General features: G+C 35.5%; 1 protein-coding gene across 5 annotated transcripts in view; it reads right to left on the bottom strand.

The window, feature by feature from the left end:
• Positions 1-18491, bottom strand: part of ARHGAP32 (Rho GTPase activating protein 32) — a 298544-nt gene that overhangs the window by 177561 nt on the left and 102492 nt on the right. For all 5 annotated transcript variants that reach the window (XM_060605213.3, XM_078432952.2, XM_078432951.2 and 2 more), the window contains exon 2: positions 1563-1671. In XM_060605213.3, coding sequence (XP_060461196.3) covers positions 1563-1667 — 105 coding nt within the window. In that variant the 5' untranslated portion in view covers positions 1668-1671. The remainder of the gene's footprint in view (positions 1-1562; positions 1672-18491) is intronic.

The following is an 18491-nucleotide window of genomic DNA, read 5'->3' as shown; positions in this document are numbered from 1 at the left end:
GTTCAGTTGGACATATTTTCAACCTCTGTTACTGAATGCTAAATGGCTTTCATAATTAGTTTTTGCTGTAGATTTGATGCTATTTCTTGATCAATTTAACCTAAAATTACAAAGAAAACATAGCTTATGAGAAATTTACACTGTGATAAATGTCAGAGTCACAATCATGAGCTGCCATATATTTTTATCAAGCTATCAAACACTAAAACAAGAAGAAAGATCTCTATTACCACATAAATTTGCAGTGAATATATTTTCAGAGCTCAAACTACAGTTCCAGTACAGTTTTTCTGACCACAATACAAGCGCAAAGTATATTTCCATACTACAAAATCCATTTAACTTTGCAAATGAGGAGCTTCACCCTAACCTTCCACCGGAAGTTTGTAATATAATGTTATGCTAAAAGGTAAATAACAAGAGAAGAATCTAATAGAATTCTATAAATGCCCTTTAAGCGATAAATATGCTCAATTAAAATCATTTGCTCACGAACGGATGTCAGCATTTGGCAGTACCTGATTGAAAAGACATTTTCAAAAATAAAATTGTAAAATCTCATTATAGACCAGCATTGACAGATGAGTATCTGCATTCAATTTTGATGATAAAAAACACTAACTTTTAACTACAATTAAGTAAAATGTTATTCTCCATAAGAAAAAAAAATGTCACTGTTCACAGACCTGAGCTGCAAAAAGTTATAATAGATTAAACATGTATCTCAAACTTATCATGTGGAAAACTACATTGCATAGGATTTTCCTAATCAGACCCCAACAAAAACTGCTTTTCCAGTATCTCAGGAAATGTAAACTCCAGTCTTCAGGTTGATCAAGCCAAAACACCTGACGCCATTTTTGATCTATCTGTAGCTCACTCTATATCCCATTCATCAGCAAAAATAGTAGGCTTTGTAAAACTCTCTCCAGAATCTAACCATTTTCCACCATATCTACCAGCATGGTTCAAGCTATCATTACTGTTCACCTATTATAATAACCTTCTAGTTGGTCTCCTTATTTCTTCTTTTGCCTCCCCCTTTAGCCTATAAACAAAAACCAGAGATTTCCTTTAAAAGTTCAAGCCAGATCATGTGAGTTCTCAACCAAAAATCCTCCAATGGGGTTTCCCATCTCACTCAGCATAAGAAACCTAAGTCTTTATAATGGACCACAAGAAACTACATGATCAGCTCTCCATCCATCCAAACCATTTCTCTGTAAATGGTTTTCCAATCCTCCTACTCTGTAACCCCACTACTCTACAATTAATTGTCTACAATAGCACTTCCCATCACTTGACATATTATATATTTAATTGTTTCCTTCTCGTCCTACCCCATTAAAATATAAGCACCACAAAGGTAGGAAATTGGCATGTTTTTTTCAAGACTCTGCCCACAGAGTTTTAAACATTGCTTGGAATAGATTATCTGCTCAATAGATATTTCCTGAATAAATTAACAAAGTAACAAAAAACAATTTTTTTAAAGATTCATCAGCCCCTTCTCCTTACGTAAGTAAAATATACACAGATACATATGCATAAAATTGATTTACCATTGTGCTAAGTGTTTCTTCCCAATCAGGCCGCTCTCGAGGGTGAACATTTCTATGTAGTTCTGGAACAAAATCATCCTCTTCAGAATGTACTGAGGACTTCATCTTCCTGGAGATAAAAACATGAGAAACTATGATAAGAACTCCCAATTCTATGAAAACCTTCCAATGACTATAATTCAAAAAATAGAAGCTTATGTCAGTATGAAGTTTAATTAAGACCTTTAATGGTTAGTATTGATTCCCCATTTGTACTCTGGCTTTCAGAGATCTTTCCTGATGTACTAAACACCTTCTTTTATTCCAAAAGATAAAAGTAAAGTTAATAAGTAGCTAACCTTCATGGTCTATGGTAACTGTTATATAAGAACTGATTTTATCTGTTTAACACAGTAGGAACCTGGCAAAGATTTGCAGCAGCCACCAATATTAATGGAAAGGTGTTAAGCATTAGTAAAATTCCAGTATTACCACAATTCCAGAATATGGTATTTCTGGCTCCAATTTATGAAGCACAGTGCATTGAACTAGCACTCTTGAGAACAGCTATGAATGCTAAATAAAACATACAAAATAACTTGTCTAAAGGTGCAGGAAAGCAATCAATACAGGTAAGAGTTCTGGGGCTACGTTCTTTGAGAACCCATCAAGCAAATTCCACATTTAATCATTACTTTTGTATAAGAGATTGTCTAAATCAATAATGGGAAATAAAGCCCAAACATAATATTGTGGTCTAACTGAACTAAGCTGGCAGAGGTTGGAGGTTGCAGATGCCAAAGCAGGGTGGGGCTTCAGGGTGAAAAATGACCCCTAAGAAAACGTGTAGAAACAGAACCCATAAATCTACATAGAAATTCCGCCCCCCCCCCCGGAAACTGTTAACTGATTCCTAAGTCTACAAATATGTAGGAAAACATGCTGAGAAACCCATCCAAAATCAGGTGATGGGCAACTAAAGAACCAACAGGGGATCTCAGCAGCCCAGTCATACTGTAGAGACAGAGGCTGGCAAACAAGCTGTGTCAAGATGGAGGAGTACTGAAAAACGAAAAGGCACCCTCAGTTCTTGAGACTCCAGAAAAGTCATGCCTTAGGAGTAAGGTCAAACTGCCAATGGATGAACTCTAACAAAGCCAAAAACCAAGACTTTATAAAAGCATCAGAACTGCCAGAAAAAAAAATTAACTCTCTTCAGAGGAAAATAACATTCGACAAGCCTTCTGCAAATATTTTAACCACTCTAATACCCAATAAACATTACAAGGCATGCTTTAAAAAGTGAAAAACAATTGTAAAAAACAGGAACAAATGACTAAAAATTAGGAGGAAAATGTAAAAAAACAAAGACTCACATTTGATTCAGATTTTAGAATTTCCAGAATGGGCTTTAAAATTATTATGATGGAGTTCTGGCTTCTGCTTATGATGTAGAGGAAGCTGTAAGAGGCACTGTTCCCAGCCAAACAAGACAAAAAGAAAGCCTAAAAAATCATAACTTTTCTTGAATCCATCAGAAAACTAAGCAACTATGGGGCACCTGAGTAGCTCAGTCAGTTAAGCATCCGACTTCAGCTCAGGTCATGACCTTGGGGTTCGTGAGTTTGAGCCCCACATTGGGCTCTGTGCTGACAGCTCAGAGCCTGGAGCCTGCTTCGGATTCTGTGTCTCCCTCTCTCTCTACCCCCCCCCCCCCATTCATGCTCTGTTTCTCTCTCTCTCTCTCTCTCTCTCTCAAAAATAAATAAACATTTTTTAAAAACTGAGGCAACTAGATAAACTCTAAAGAAAGACAGGAAACTCTAAGATGAGCTGGATCGCAAGCAATTGCTTATTTAGAGCAAAGCAGAAAAGAAGAAAGCTGCTAAGAAGAAATCAGTTAAATCCTTACCAGGTTTTATCAAGTTTTTAATCATATGCTAAAAAAAATTCATGATTAATATATTCAATATTAATACATTCAATAAAATGTTTTAAACCTGTATGAAACAATGAAGAATTTTAAGACACAACTGGAATCTGAAAAACAATCAAATGCTCATCCTAAAATTGAAAAATGCAGTATCTGAAATTAAGAACTCATTAGATGGGTTTAATAAAATAATTCACATGGCTAAAGAGAAAACTGGTAAACTGGAAGACAGTTCAATAGAAAACATCCACATTGAAGCACACAGAGAAAAAGGAAATACACAACACAAAACATGAGACTGCTTAAAAAGGTCTCAAATATGTCTAAATTGCCAACTTAGACATAAGGGAGATGATGAAAGAGAAAACAAGGCAAAACCAATATCTGAAACAGAATAGCTAGCTAAAAACTTATAAAATTCATCAAAATAGAGATTCAAGAAGTCCCACATACCTCAAGCAGGATAAAAAAACAAATTAGGCATATTTTACTCAAAGTGCTAAAAAAGTAACTAAACACTTAATAGAAAAAGCAGCCAGAGAATAAAAGACAAGTTGACTTCAAAGATGCAACAAAAATGTGGGAGGACATTTCAATGAAAATGAAAAGATAAAGTAGTAAACCTTCAACATAGCAAGAGGAAAAAATACTGCCCACGAAGAATCCTCTAAAATCACCCATTAAAAAAGCAGGGAAAATAAATTATTTTCAAAGAAAAGCTGAACAAATTTACCACCAGGAGGGGTACCTGGGTGGCTTAGTTGGTCAAGCATCCGACTCTTGGTTTTGACTCAGGTCATGATTTTCGTGCTGAGTTCAAGCCCCTCATGGGGCTCTGCACTGACAGTATAGAGACTGCTTGGGATTCTCTCTCTCCCTCTCGCTGCATCTCCCCTACTTGCGTGCTCACTTGTGCGCTCCCTCTCTCTCTCTCTTGATAAATAAACTTTTTAAAAAATTCTAAAAAAAATAAAAAATTTACCACTGGGAGACCTGCAGTAAAAGAAACAGAGTTCTTCTGACTGAAGGAAACTGATCACAGAACTACAAAAATTCACGAAGAGAACAATGAAGGAAAAAGTTGGAAAATGTAAGTAATGTTTTAAACTGACATAACACAATCATACCCTATGGATGAGATTTACAATACACATAAAAAAGCACATAGGAGAGACATGTGCAGTCGATCAGTATAGAAGTTCTCTACCGGCTGGGAAATAAAATAAGCCCTATTTTAGAAAAGAATGCAGTAAGTCAGATATATGTTGCAATCTTTACAATAATCAGTAAAAGAACAGTAAATAAATGTGTAACTAGAAAGTTGATAGAGGAGAAATCTGTTAAAATAAAACATACTTGGGGCACCTGAGTGGCTCAGTCGGTTAAGCATCCAACTTCAGCTCAGGTCATGATCTCGCAGTTTCATGAGTTCAAGCCCCACACTGGGTTCAACATACTGATTGCTTGGAACCTGCTTGGGATTCTCCCTCTCTCCCTGCCCCTCCCTTGCTCATGCGTGTGCAGTCTCTCTGGGTCAGTCTCTCTCTCCCTCTCTCTCTCTCTCTCAAAATAAGTAAATACATAAAACAATAATAAAACATATTTGGGGTACCTGGTGCCTCAGTCGTTTAAGCATCCGACTCTTGATTTTAGCTCAGGTCATGAGATTGAGCCTCATACCAGGCTCTGTGCTGAGCATGAAGCCTCCTTAAGATTCTCCCTCTCCCTGTCTCTGCCCCCCTCCCCTGCTTGCTCACTCTCTCTCTCCGTCTCAATAAAAAAAAAAACAAAAAAACAAAAAAACATACTTGATTAATCCAAAAGAAAGCGGAGAAAGGAAAAATAAAGGCACAACTAAAAAGACAAATAAGAAAATATTTGCTGGTAGAAATTTAAATGATGCAGTCACTGTAGAAAACAGTTTGGCAGTTTCCCAAAATATTAAACAGAAATACCATATAATTCAGCAATTTTGTTCCTAGATAATGTAACCAAGGGAAATAAAAACATATGTCCACCATGAATTTATACATGAGTATTCACACCAGTATTATTTATAATAGTCAGAAAATAGAAACAACCAAAATGCTCATCGCCCAAAGAATGAACAAAATCACCAAACCCACACAATAAAATATTATTCAACCACAAAACCAAAAAAGAATAAAGTGCTGATTCATGCTACACAAGAATGAACGGTTAGAACATGCTAAGTGAAAGAAGGCACAAAAGAACATCTACTGTATGACTGCATTTAGGCAAAATATCCAGAACAGTCAAATTCACAGGGGCACAGAAAGTATATCTGGTAGTTGCCAGGGGCTAGGGAGAGGAAGACATCACAAATTACTCCAAGTATACCTCATTTCACTGCCCTTCGCTTTACTACACTGCACAGGTACTGTATTTTTTACAAATTGAAAGCTTGTGGCAACCCTGTGTGGAGCAAGTACATAGGCACCATGGTTCCAACAGCATTTGCTCACTTCATGTCTCTGTTACGTTGTAGTAATTCTCTGTATTTCAAACTTTTCATTATTATTCTACTTGTTATGGTGATCTGTGGTCTGTTATCTCTAATGTTATCATTGTAATTGTTTTGGGGTGCCACGAACCCCAAAGGTGGCAAACGTAATACGTGTGTGTTTTTTGGTCCCTCCACCAACTGGCCATCGTGTTGACTGCTCCACCAACCAGCCATCCCCCATCTCTCCCTCTCTTCTTGTCTCCCTATCCCAAGACACAACAATATTCAAATTAAGCCAATCAACAACTCTAAAGCAGCCTATAAGTGTTCAAGTGAAAGACAGTCGAATGTCTCACACTTTAAATCAAAAGTCAGAAATGATAACGCTTGGTGAGGAAAACATATCAAAAGCCACGCCAAGCCAAAAGGTAGACCTCTTGTGCTAACCAACCAAGTTGTGGATGCAAAGGAAAAGTTCTTGCATTTCCTACTCAAGTGAACACATGGATGATAAAAAAATCAAAACAGCCTTATCACTCATAAGGGGGAAATTTTAGTGGTCTGGATAGAAGACCACACCAGCCACAGCAATCTCTTAAAGCCAAAGCCTAATGCAAAGGAAAGCCCTAACTCTCAATTCTGTGAAAGCTGAGAGAGGTGAGGAAGATGCAGAAGAAAAGTTTGAAGCTGGCAGAAGTTAATTCATCTTACAGCCATCTCTGTTACAGTAAAAAGTGAAGCAGCAAGTGCTGATGTAGAAGCTATATATATAGCAAGTTCTCCAGAAGATTTAGCTAAGATAATTAATGAAGGTAGCTTCACGAAACAACAGACTTTCAACGTGGACAAAACACCCTCAAATTGAAAGAAGACGCCATCTAGGACTTTCACAGCCAGAAAAGAGAGGTTAGTGCTTTGCTTCAAAGGACAGGCTAACATACCTGACGACTTTAAGTTGAAGCCAGTGCTCATTTACCATTCCGAAAATGCTAAGGCCCTTAGGAGTTATGCTAAATCTACTCTGCCCTGTGCTCTACAAATGGGACAACAAAGCCTGGATGACAGCACATCTGTTTACAACATGATTTACTGAATATTTTAAGCCCATTGTTGAGACCTACTGTTGAGATTCCTTTCAAAATATTGACAATGCATCTGGTCACCCAAGAGGTCCTATGTAGATGTACAATAAAATTAATGTTTTCATACCTGCTTATACAACATCCACTTTGCAGCCCTTGGATCAAGGAGTAATTTCAACTTTCAAGTTTTATTTTAAAAATACATTTCATAAGGCTATAGCATAGCTGCCATAGATAGTGATTCCTCTGGACCGATCTGGGAAAAGGAAACTGAGAATCTTCTGGAAAGGATTCACCATTCCAGATGCCACTGAAATGTTCATTTGACTCACTGGAAGAGGTCAAGATATCAACATGAACAGGAGTCTAGAAAAGTTGATTCCAACCCTCATGGATGACTTTGAGAGGTTTCAAGACTTGAGTAAGTAACTACAGATGTGGTGGAAATAGCAAGAAAACTAGATTTAGAAGTAGAGCCTGAAGATGTGACTGAATTGCAACAATCTCCTGGTAAAACTTGAATAGACAGGGAGTTGCTTCTTATGGATGGGCAAAGAAAGCGGTTTCATGAGACAGAATGTACTCCTGGGGAAGATTCTGTTAGGACTGCTGAAATGACAACAGAAGATTATGAGTATCACATAAACTTAGTTGAGAAAGCAGCAGCAGGAGTTGAAAGGACTGACTCCAATTCTGAAAGGAGTTCTACTAGGGGTAAAATGCTACCAAACAGCATCACATGCAACAGAGAAACTGTTCATGAAAGGAAGACTGAATTGATGCAACCTTCTTCACTGCTGTCTTATGTTGAGAAAGTGCCACAACAGTGCCTGGGTGGCTCAGCCGGTTAAGCTTCCAAGTCTTGATTCTGGCTCAGATCCTGATCTCATGGTTCGTGAGTTCGAGCCCCACAGCTTGGGATTCTCTCTCTCTCCCTCTCTCTCTGTTCCTCTCCGGCTTGTGCTCTCTCTCTCAAAATAAATCAATAAACTTAAAAAAAAAAAGAAAAAGAAAAGAAATTGCCATAGCCACCTCAACCTACAGCAACCACCACCCTGATCAGTCAGCAGCCATCTATAGTGCAAACATAACTTTTATATGCACTAGAAAACCAAAAAAATTTCATTTGATCCACTTTATTGTGGTATTCACTTTATTTCAGTGGTCTGGAACCAAACCCACAATATCTCTGAGGTAGGTCTGAACTAATAAGTAAGAGAGATCTTCCTGAAATATTTAAGAACTAGATAGTGGTGGTAGTTGTGCAACTGTGTGATATACTTAATAACACTTAACTGTTTAAGAGAGTGACTATTATGTATGTAACTTATACCTTAATAAAAAAATTAAATAGACTAAAAATTCCAATTAAAATAAGTAGGGGTGCCTGGGTGGCTCAGTCACTTGAGCATCAGACTGTGGCTCAGGTCATAATCTCACAGTTCATGAGTTCGAGCCCCACATCAGGCTCTGTGCTGTCAGCTCAGAGTCTGGCACCTGCTTTAGAGCCTCTGTCTCCTCCCTCTCTGCCCCTCCCCACTCATGTTCAGTCTCTCTCTCTCTCAAAATAACTAAACATTAAAAAATTATTTTAATTAAAGGGGGACATTTCATGATAAAAGTGTCAAGTAAACAGCATAATATAAAATTAATGTGAAAGAAATACATACATATTCCAATATATCAGCTTCACAATACATAAAGCAAAAACCTGAAAGAACTGAAAATAACCAAATCCACAACTAGTCATAAATTTTAACAGATATTTCTCAATGACTGATAGAATAAGCAGATAAAAAAAAATCATGAATATAGGAGATCTGAACAACCCACCTTTGCAACCTGAGCTAGGCTAGAACATTAAACCCAACAACTGCAGAGTATGTATTCTTTTCAAGAGCATGTTAAACATTTACCAAGAGACCATAATCTAGAAAATGAAGCAAGTTTCAACAAATAAAAATAATTTAAATCATAAATGAATGATTTGTGACCAATATAGAATTACACTAAAAATCAATTACTAGGGGCACCTGGGTGGCTCAGTCAGTTAAGCATCCAACTTCGGCTGAGGTCATGATCTTAAAGTTTGTGAATTCAAGCCCCATATTGGGCCCTGTGCTAACAGCTCAGAGCCTGAAGCCTGCTTTGGATTGTGTCTCCCTCTCTCTCTCCCTCTCTCTCTGCACCTCCCCAACTTGCACTCTGTCTCTCTCTCTCTCCCTCTCTGTCTCCCTCAAAAATAAATGAACATTAACAAAATTGTTTAAATAAATAAATATCAATTACTGAAAGATAACAAGAGGAGCACCGGGCTGGCTCAGTTGGGGAAACATGTGACTCTTGATCTGGGACTGTGAATTCAAGTCCCCCATGGGGTATAGAGATTACTTAAATAAATAAAAAACTTTAAAAAAAAAAAGAAGGGAAATTAGAAATTCTGCCAGATGTATAGAAATTACAAAACCTGAATAACCATGAGTCAAATACATGAAATCACAAAGAAAATGAGAAAATATTTTTATCTAAATGATCATAAAAATACGGCAGATAAAACATGGGCTACCACTAAAACAGAGCAAATTTCAGGCCTCTAAATGCACGTTACCAGAAATAAGACCAGTTGAAAACAAATGTACTAAGCTTCCATTACAAAAAGCTAGAAAAAAAGGAAATTATTCCAAGCAAAGTAGAAACTAGAAAAAAACTATTTAAACAAAAAAATCAGTGAAACAGAAATCAGGTGGATAATAGAGAAAAATCAAGGCCAAAAGCCAATTCTTTGAAAGATTAACAAAATGGACAATCTGTAGGAAGATTCATCAAGAAAAAACCAGGACATACAATATAAACAATGAAAAGAGAGTTATAACTAGAAAGTCTACAGACAAAATGGTGCTGAGGGCATTACAAACAACTATATTCCAACATATTTGTGAACTTCATTGAAATGAACAAATTCCCTCAAAAACACAACTTACTAAAACTGATATAAGAAACCAAATCATTTGAATAGTCTTATAGCTATTAAAAAAGCTGAATCTGTAAGAAAACTCCAAGTCCAAATGGATTCACTGGTGAATTCTTTCAAATATTCAAGGAATAAATAATAGCAATATTACATTCTTCCAGAGTATAAAAATAAAAAGAAGACACCTTTCCAACCTGTTTCATGAGGCCAGGACAGTCTTCATAACAAAAGCTGATAAAGACATTAATAGAAAAGAAAATTGTAGGTCATGATCGTGAAAATAGCTGCAGAACCCCTAAATAAAGCAACAAATCAAAACACCGGTTTACAAAAAGGATATACACACAGTGTCCAAGTAAGTTTAGTCCAAAAAGGAAACTGTTTTAGCATTCTAAAATCAATTGCTATAATGACCATATGATTAAAATAAAGGAATACAAACATATATATCATATATCATATATATCAGGTAAAATTTAATACCTCTTCACAGGTTTTCTGTGAATATAAATATAGATAGGTAGGTAGGTAGGTAGGTAGAGATGAAGGTTATTAAAATACACACACAGATAACATCATATTTAATGGTGAAATACTGATGCTTTCCTGATGACAAGCAAGGTCAAGAAGGTCGTGAACAAGACAAGAATGTCTTCTATACTTGATGTCTTAGTTTTTAAAACAAGCAAGAAAAGTCAATAAAAGGTAATTAGACAGGAACAACTAGAACTCTCATTATTTGAAGATGACACAATGTGTTCAGCAATTAGAGTAAGATAATTCAGCAAAATCACAGGAAACAAGGTCAAAGGCAAAAATCAAATGTATTTATATAGTAGTATCACACAGTAAGGCAAAAAGAAGCCAAATATAAGTGTACTATTTTCCACATAACAGACTACACAGAACTGAAAAATAATTACTGTTGCCATGTGCAACAAATGGATGAACCTCATAAATGCTGAGAAACAGAAGCCAGACAAAAGTACACACTATTCTCAATAAATAAGCGTATCAAATCATCATGCTGAATATCCTAAATAATATTAAATGACAATTGTAGCTCTATAAAGCTAGGGGGAAAAGAGTACATTGTATAACTTTATTTATATTTATATATTATTATAATACACATTATATATTTATTATATGTATAATTTTATTTATATAAAGTTCAAGGACAAGCAAAACCTACTGTGACAGAAGTCAGAATAATGGTTACCTTTAGGGCTAAAGTAATATATATTTTGACTGGTTTGTGTTTACATGGGTATATACATTTATATAAATTCTTCAAGCTATACACTCATTATTTGTGAATTATATGCAAGTTATACCGTAATAAAAGTATAAAATAAGAAGTATATTGGTAAATATTACATATTTTAAAAGGTATAAAAATTGTTTATATTATACATTTTGTGTTATATAACAACGAATCAACTCCATAAAAACTTAATATCTATTTATTTAATTGATCCTTTTGTTCCATGCTTTTTAAATTATGGACAAATTTTACCTTTAAAGTGATTCATTATAGTTGCATATCGAAGAGAAAAGATAGAATGTTAAGATTACCAACCATAAAACCTAAAGAATCTAATGTTTTATTTACAAGAGTTTTCTGTAAAACCTCGGATTTGGACCTGCAGTATTTTCAAGCAAAAGGAAAAAGAGGAAAAAAAACCACTCTCTTCAAATTGTGGGAACCAGCCTTACCATCTCCCTCATCTAAAAATTATTTATATCTTTGACATATACTCACTTTATCTTTGTATGAGTCTTACTGATGGCTTATGAAAAATTATACTCGACGGTGTTAAATTCCACAGAGAAGTCCACACTACACATTATTGCCTGAGAAGCGTTCCCTAAGGGACTGCTTACACTCAGGCATATCTTTTCTTGATCCCTGGAGTAAATTCCAAGGAGCAACAGAATTCTACCTTTCTGCTTCTATTCCCTTAATCTTTGTTTTTGTTTATTGATGGTTCTTTGCTAAGTTTGGTTCTGGTTCTGTGACACTTATGGCCAATAAATTGTTCCCCAATGGTATGGGAAATGATCGAGAAGTCTTTTTTATGGCCTGAGCATGCGGTGATATTTGACTGATAGAGACAGGCATCTCTACTCTATTGCAGACAACAGAGAATTTGGTCACTCAATTTATATCTGTTTGTGAAAGAACAGGCTTCAATTCCACTGCAGAGAAGAGCTTGTTCATATACCTAAAGTGGTGAGTTTGGTGTTCTTTTACCCATGGCTGAAGTAAGACTGAAGTTGCAAGGTGTCTGGGTATGTCTGTAACTGATAGTCATTACCTGTCGTCATAAAGAGTTATATATTTTCCTATTTTCAGGTGATATTAATACATTAGATTATAAAGCTCCTTAAAATATAGAAGCTCTGTTCCGGATAGCTTATATACACTATTAAGAGCTTACATAAACCCAATATTCCCAGAATTCCCAGAAAATAAAGAAACTGAATATGTAAGACTAATGGGGTCAGCTGTTTTGATGGTGAAAACAGAACAGAGATTTGCTGAAGCCAGTGGAATTGAGATGTGGTCACTTCCAACTGAAAATGCCAGATATGCTATAATTCTTAATAGATACTGTAATTTTATCAGACAAAAATCCTGTCCAATTCCTATCCACTACACTCCCCACCTTATATATTCTTCCAAACTTTATGAATATATCTATTCATATATATAAATGTTTTCATATTATATTAAGAACACATCCACACTAAGTATAAAAGCAATGTGTAAATATCCTACTTTGTGTACAAAAATGGAAGAATACATTTATTCCTCTATTACAATCCACTTTTTGCATAAAAAAGTATCATATCTACACACCACTATGTAGTTGTCTAGTATTTCCTGCAGCATACTTCAAATTTCCATGAGTTTACAAAGAGTTTCTTTGCTGTTTTTACACTGTATGATACTCCACTGTGTAGATGTTCCACAATTTATTTAACCAGTCCCCTACTGATGGGATTCTTGCATGATTTCCAATCTTTTGCTATTACAAACAATGCTACGATAAGCTTCGAAATATGTCATTAATACATATGTGCAAGTATATGTGAAAGGCAAATTCTCCATAATGAAAAAATTCTTTTTATACATAAGCTGTTGTTTCTAGCGGGTTACTGGTCTTTTCTTACCTATTTTTAGGTCTTTATATATTAAAGAGATCAGTCCCTCATCTGTAATACGAGTTCCAAGTATTTTTCCCAGATTGTCATTTGTCCTTTTTTTGTAATGCAGATGTTTTCTATTTTATGTGGTTGAATTTCACAACTCTTTCCTTTGAGGGTTTTGCGTTTTAAAGAATAGCTCTAAAACCTTCCTTGACCCCCCAAATGTTTTTTTCCCACGTATTCTTTTAAAATTTTTGTGATGTCATTTAATAAACATATCTTTAGTCATTTTAGAATTTATTCTTGGTATGAGGTATGACTTCATTTTTTTTTATTTTCCACTGATGCATACCAAGTTTCCCCCAAGGTGCTTACTGAATAGCACACACTGTCCCTATGGGCTTTTGAGAGGCCATCTTCACCATATCTAAGTCTTCCTATGTGTCTGAATATATTTCTAGGCTTTCCATTCTATCCCATTATGCCTTCTATTCAGGTACCAGCACCACAAAGTTTTCATTATTGAGACTTTATAGTATAATATCTGGTTGTACTTAGTCCTTGCTTCTTTTCTTCTTCCCAAAGTTCCTTGGTGAAGTTATTTAGCCAAGATCAACTTATTTTCAAGATCAATGTGTCTAGGTTTTAAAAAATTGTTCTTATTATTACATAAATTTATAATAAACTGATAATTTTTTTAATGTTTATTTATTTTTCAGAGAGCATGAGCAGGGGAGGGGCAGAGAGAGAAGGGGACAGAGGATCCAAAGTGGGCTCTGCCCTGACAACCGTGAGTCCGATGCGGGGCTCGAACTCACAAACCATAAGATCATGACCTGAACCAAAGTCAGACACTCAACCAGCTAAGCCACCCAGGCAGCCCAATAAACTCACATCTTCATGATGTTGAATATCTCCAGCTACGAACAAGGTATATCTTTTCATTTCTTCCAAATGTCTTTTATGTCCTTCAGTAATGTTTTATTTTTAATTCAAATACGTCAAATGTTAAATTTATTTCTGGGTATTTTATTTCCATTGTTCTTAAAATTGGCACTTTTTCTTCCATTATATCTTCTAACTAGTTACTATCTGATACACTATTATTAGCCCTGTTGTGCAGATAGGAAAACTGAAATGCACTAACACATCTCAGTCATTCCAGATGTGGCGAGCTGTTTTCTCCTGGAAGTTTCCACTTTACATCCTGAGGAAGACACTGAAATAAACCATTCACATCTCTAGAGACACACTAGACTGCCTAACAGACACCACAACACTCTGCCTCACTGAATGTTCTCTTCAGAAGTTTCCTCTCTAAAGCCATGGGAAAAAGTACCAGTAGACTTCCAATTCGAGACTGCACGTATGTTAAGAAAGAGATCTCTCTTTTCTCTCCAAGTCTCTGAAAAGTCTCTGAAAGCTAAATAAAAGGAAACAAATCCTTAACAGAATGGTATGGGTGGAAGCAGCAGGACAGAGGTCTTGATAAGCAAGTGGGACCACAGTGAATGGTAAACCCAAAGAGGAAAACAGGCCTAAGGAGGCTACGCTCCCACTTCTCTCCACAACAAAAGAGGTATTTGCCCCTAAGGAATTAATAAAAACTGGAAAATCACTCTGTAAAGAAATTTAACCATCAATTAGAAGGACCAGGGCTCCTAATGTGGGTGTCTGCACCTACGAGAAACTAGATGCATCACGGGACTACTAAAGAAAACAGCTAAGGGAAAGAGGCAAAGAAGGGCAGACATCTAGCTTAGTTGTTAAAAGCATAAATTCCATTCAGTCAGAAAAAATACCACATGTACACTAAATAAATAGTCACAAAGCTAAAGAAGACAATAACACAAATGTATTATTTACAGGTACCAGTGCATATGCTATGTCTATATATATAAAAAAAAAAAAAAACCTTAAGAACTATTTCCCTACTCAGATTGAATTTGGAAGATTAAAGATTTTACTGGTGGCCTAAATAAACAGTATAAGGAATACATCAAATCAAAAAAATAAAAATGTAAAGAGAAATATATCATGATTAAAGGACAGATTAGGAAGACTTGATATGTAATAAATAGGTTCCACAATGAGACACTTATTGTAGATAGAAGAGAGGGGAAAATTAAATAAATAATAAGTAATAATAAAAAGTTCTGTTCTAACATGAAAACTTCAATCTATGGATTGAAAGTCACTGAGCTCCAAGCTGAAGAACTAAGGATAAAATACATGTAACTAAGGATAAAAAGACTGTGTTACAAGCATTCAGACAGAAACTACAAAAAAAAAAAAAAAAAAAAAAAAAAAAGGCACGAGTACAGGCAAGAAATCAGAGTACATCATTCATGGAACTTATGTGAACAAAATACTCAAGAAAATACCAACAAAAAGCCAAATGTACCAGAACAGACACACGAAGATGGAAGAGGATAAAAAGGAAACACCATTGGTCCTGACCAATGATACATATAATTAAATGTGAATAAATGACAAAAAGTATCAAAACATCTGAGCAAAAAACTGGGGTTGGGGTGGGGTAAGATGCTGGTAAGTTTAAAAGAGTATCCAAAGGGGACTGAGAGAAAGAGGATGGAAAAGTATTCTAAAGATCTTGTCTTAAGAGGAAGAGAAGTAGAAAAGAGAACCATGGTAGAAAAAGACAGCACACCTGAGTGGAAGAAATTATTTGATTCTCTAATAATAAAGAAAATACATATCTGAATATAAGAGCATGGAAAGAGAAGCTAATCATTAATGGAAAGTAAAACTATAGCATATCTTCTAAAATTAAATGTCCAGAAAGGTTTTGCTTGTTCTCATTTTAATCTTGCTAGGCTATCACTTGATTGTTTTTTAAGGAAATTGACTATATTACATTTACAAACAATACTTTATATGTTCCAGGGGTTTTCATGTACTGAGTATGAACATGCAAATGACTGTTTAAGGGAGTTTTCATGTTTCAGTAAAATGCAAAGGTTAAGGAAAAATTGGTTTTTAAGGTTTAAATAAACAACCTAATAGCCAGGAACTCTGACATACTTTTCTATCGTTTCTGTACTCTGAGGCCCTTCTTGAACATCAAAAAACTCATACAGGCAGGTAGAAGAAAGGTTTACCTTGGATTCCATCCCAAAGAGTTTAATTACTGAAATACCAAGAAAGCCCTGTACTAGCATGCCTCATGGTTAAGACAGATTTATTTCATAGATCATAAAGACAGCCCAAAGGCTAGACTCCAATACTGCATAAAATTTTCTGAGATTAAGTGATGTTCATATCAGACTTTGCTGATCATAATTAAATTTATTATCCTTGTGACACTGGTAAGAGTATGTTAGGTGAAAATTATACTTTATGTTGAAAGAATATTTTAAGGACTCACCTGTATTCTAGATCACACATTCAGGGTTATGGAGTAATACTCATCTTTTTTGGTAAGATACATTTTTTTTGGTATCATACATAACAGATTATTAAGGGCGAGATGCCTATGAGAAGTCACAGAGTATAAAACAGACCTGGGTTGTAATATAGGTATACATGTCATTGGTTAATTATTAATGCTACCTCTCTATCCTTCCAGGCTCATAAAAACTGAGGATCCCAAAATCAAAAAAATTTCTGCAGACGACATAAGAACAGCCATGGAATTAAAAGCAAGGAATTGTGAAATTGCTTTATAGGCTTCCAGAGAAATTTAGCCATCAAAAGAAATCATTCTAAATCTAAAGGAAAAGTAAGAGCCTAGAAGAAATAGAATACCATATTCCAAAGCCATTGTTACCTATTAGGATTGCTGCAGTTATCTTCTAACTCACAGTATCATTTCCAATAAGGCCGAGAATTAATGAAGCAACCAACAAATCAAGTGCATGAACTATTATTAGTCATATGATGCTATAAACCAATGAAGACACTGCAAAATAAATTAAAACATGTTCACCAAACCATCTGGTTTAACTAAAGTTACAAGTTTCTCTTTTCACCTAAAATCACCTTATTACGGAGTTAAAGCAAAGATCTTATTGAAAGATCTGGACATCTACAAACTGATTTTAAAAGCACAGTTCTAGGGCCACCTGGGTGGCTCACTCAATTGGGCATCCAACTCTTGATACATGCTCAGATCATGATCTCATGGTTCTGTGCGGCCCGCACTGGGCTCTGCACTGATGGCCCAGAGCCTGCTTGAGATTCTTCCTCTCTCTCTGCTCTTACCCTGCTCGCACTTTCTCTTTTTCAAAAATAAATAATAAACTTTTTAAAAAATGTATTAAAAACACATAGTTCTGAAGATGTGGTTCATTTATGCACTATATCATCTCTGTAAGTGTTTCGAACTATTATGTCATACTTGCCAGGCTATGTATCTGCCAGTAACATAATACTACAGAAGACTAAACTAGACTATATGACAAACATTTCTAATCTTAAATGCCAAAGAACCAGAACCCTTATGATAATGAATTAGTAATAACTGCTAGGTGTTCTAGAGGTCATTACTTAAAAAAAATTTTTTTTAATGTTTATTTTTGAGAGACAGAGACAGAGTGAGAGCAGGGGAGTAGAAAGAGAGGGGGACACAGAATCTGAAGTAGGCTCCAGGCTCAGAGTTGTCAGCAGCACAGAGCCCCATGCGGGGCTCAAAACCACAAACCATAGGATTGTGACCTGAGCCAAAGTCGGACCAGACCCTCAACCGACTGAGCCACCCAGGCACCCCATAGAGGTCATCACATTTAAAAGATCACATTATTGTATGCATTAGTTCACTTTTATGTTCACTGAATAAACTATACACATCACCATTGCTCAAAATCCCTCAAAGAAAGAATTTCAGAACTAAGATGTCAGCTTTAAAGTCTCTTAAAAGTTATCATTTACCAGAAAATAACCTTTAGCAGCTAAATGTTTCACTAAAGTCTTTCACTTTCAAGATCAATCACACCTGGGTTCAAAATTTTGCTCTACCATATACTACAATGTGGACTATGTGTGACTTTCTGAGCGATAATTTCCTCATCTGGAAAATGGGGAAAATAGTACCTATTTTATAGGCTTGATACACAGATAAATGACATCCTGTACATAACATATTTGGCTTAATATATTGCATATAACAACTCCAAAATTAAATTTTTCTGTCTTAAAATAATTAAAACATCTCTGCTTTTCCTTTTTTGCCTCATATTCCTTATTTACAAAAGGGCTCTTCCAATGATGTTTAAGGACTACTGAATTCTAAGGACTGTGACAATCTTTAAACATTCTAGTTGAATTACTATTTTACCATAGTGATAATGGTAGAAAATAACTTCACTCTACAAATAAGAAA

Source organism: Panthera onca, chromosome D1 (genome assembly GCF_046562875.1).
Source record: "Panthera onca isolate mPanOnc1 chromosome D1, mPanOnc1 haplotype 2, whole genome shotgun sequence".
Classification (NCBI taxonomy): Eukaryota; Metazoa; Chordata; class Mammalia; order Carnivora; family Felidae; genus Panthera; species Panthera onca.
Note: the sequence above shows the minus strand (reverse complement) of the source record. Positions and strands in the feature narration are given on the sequence as shown.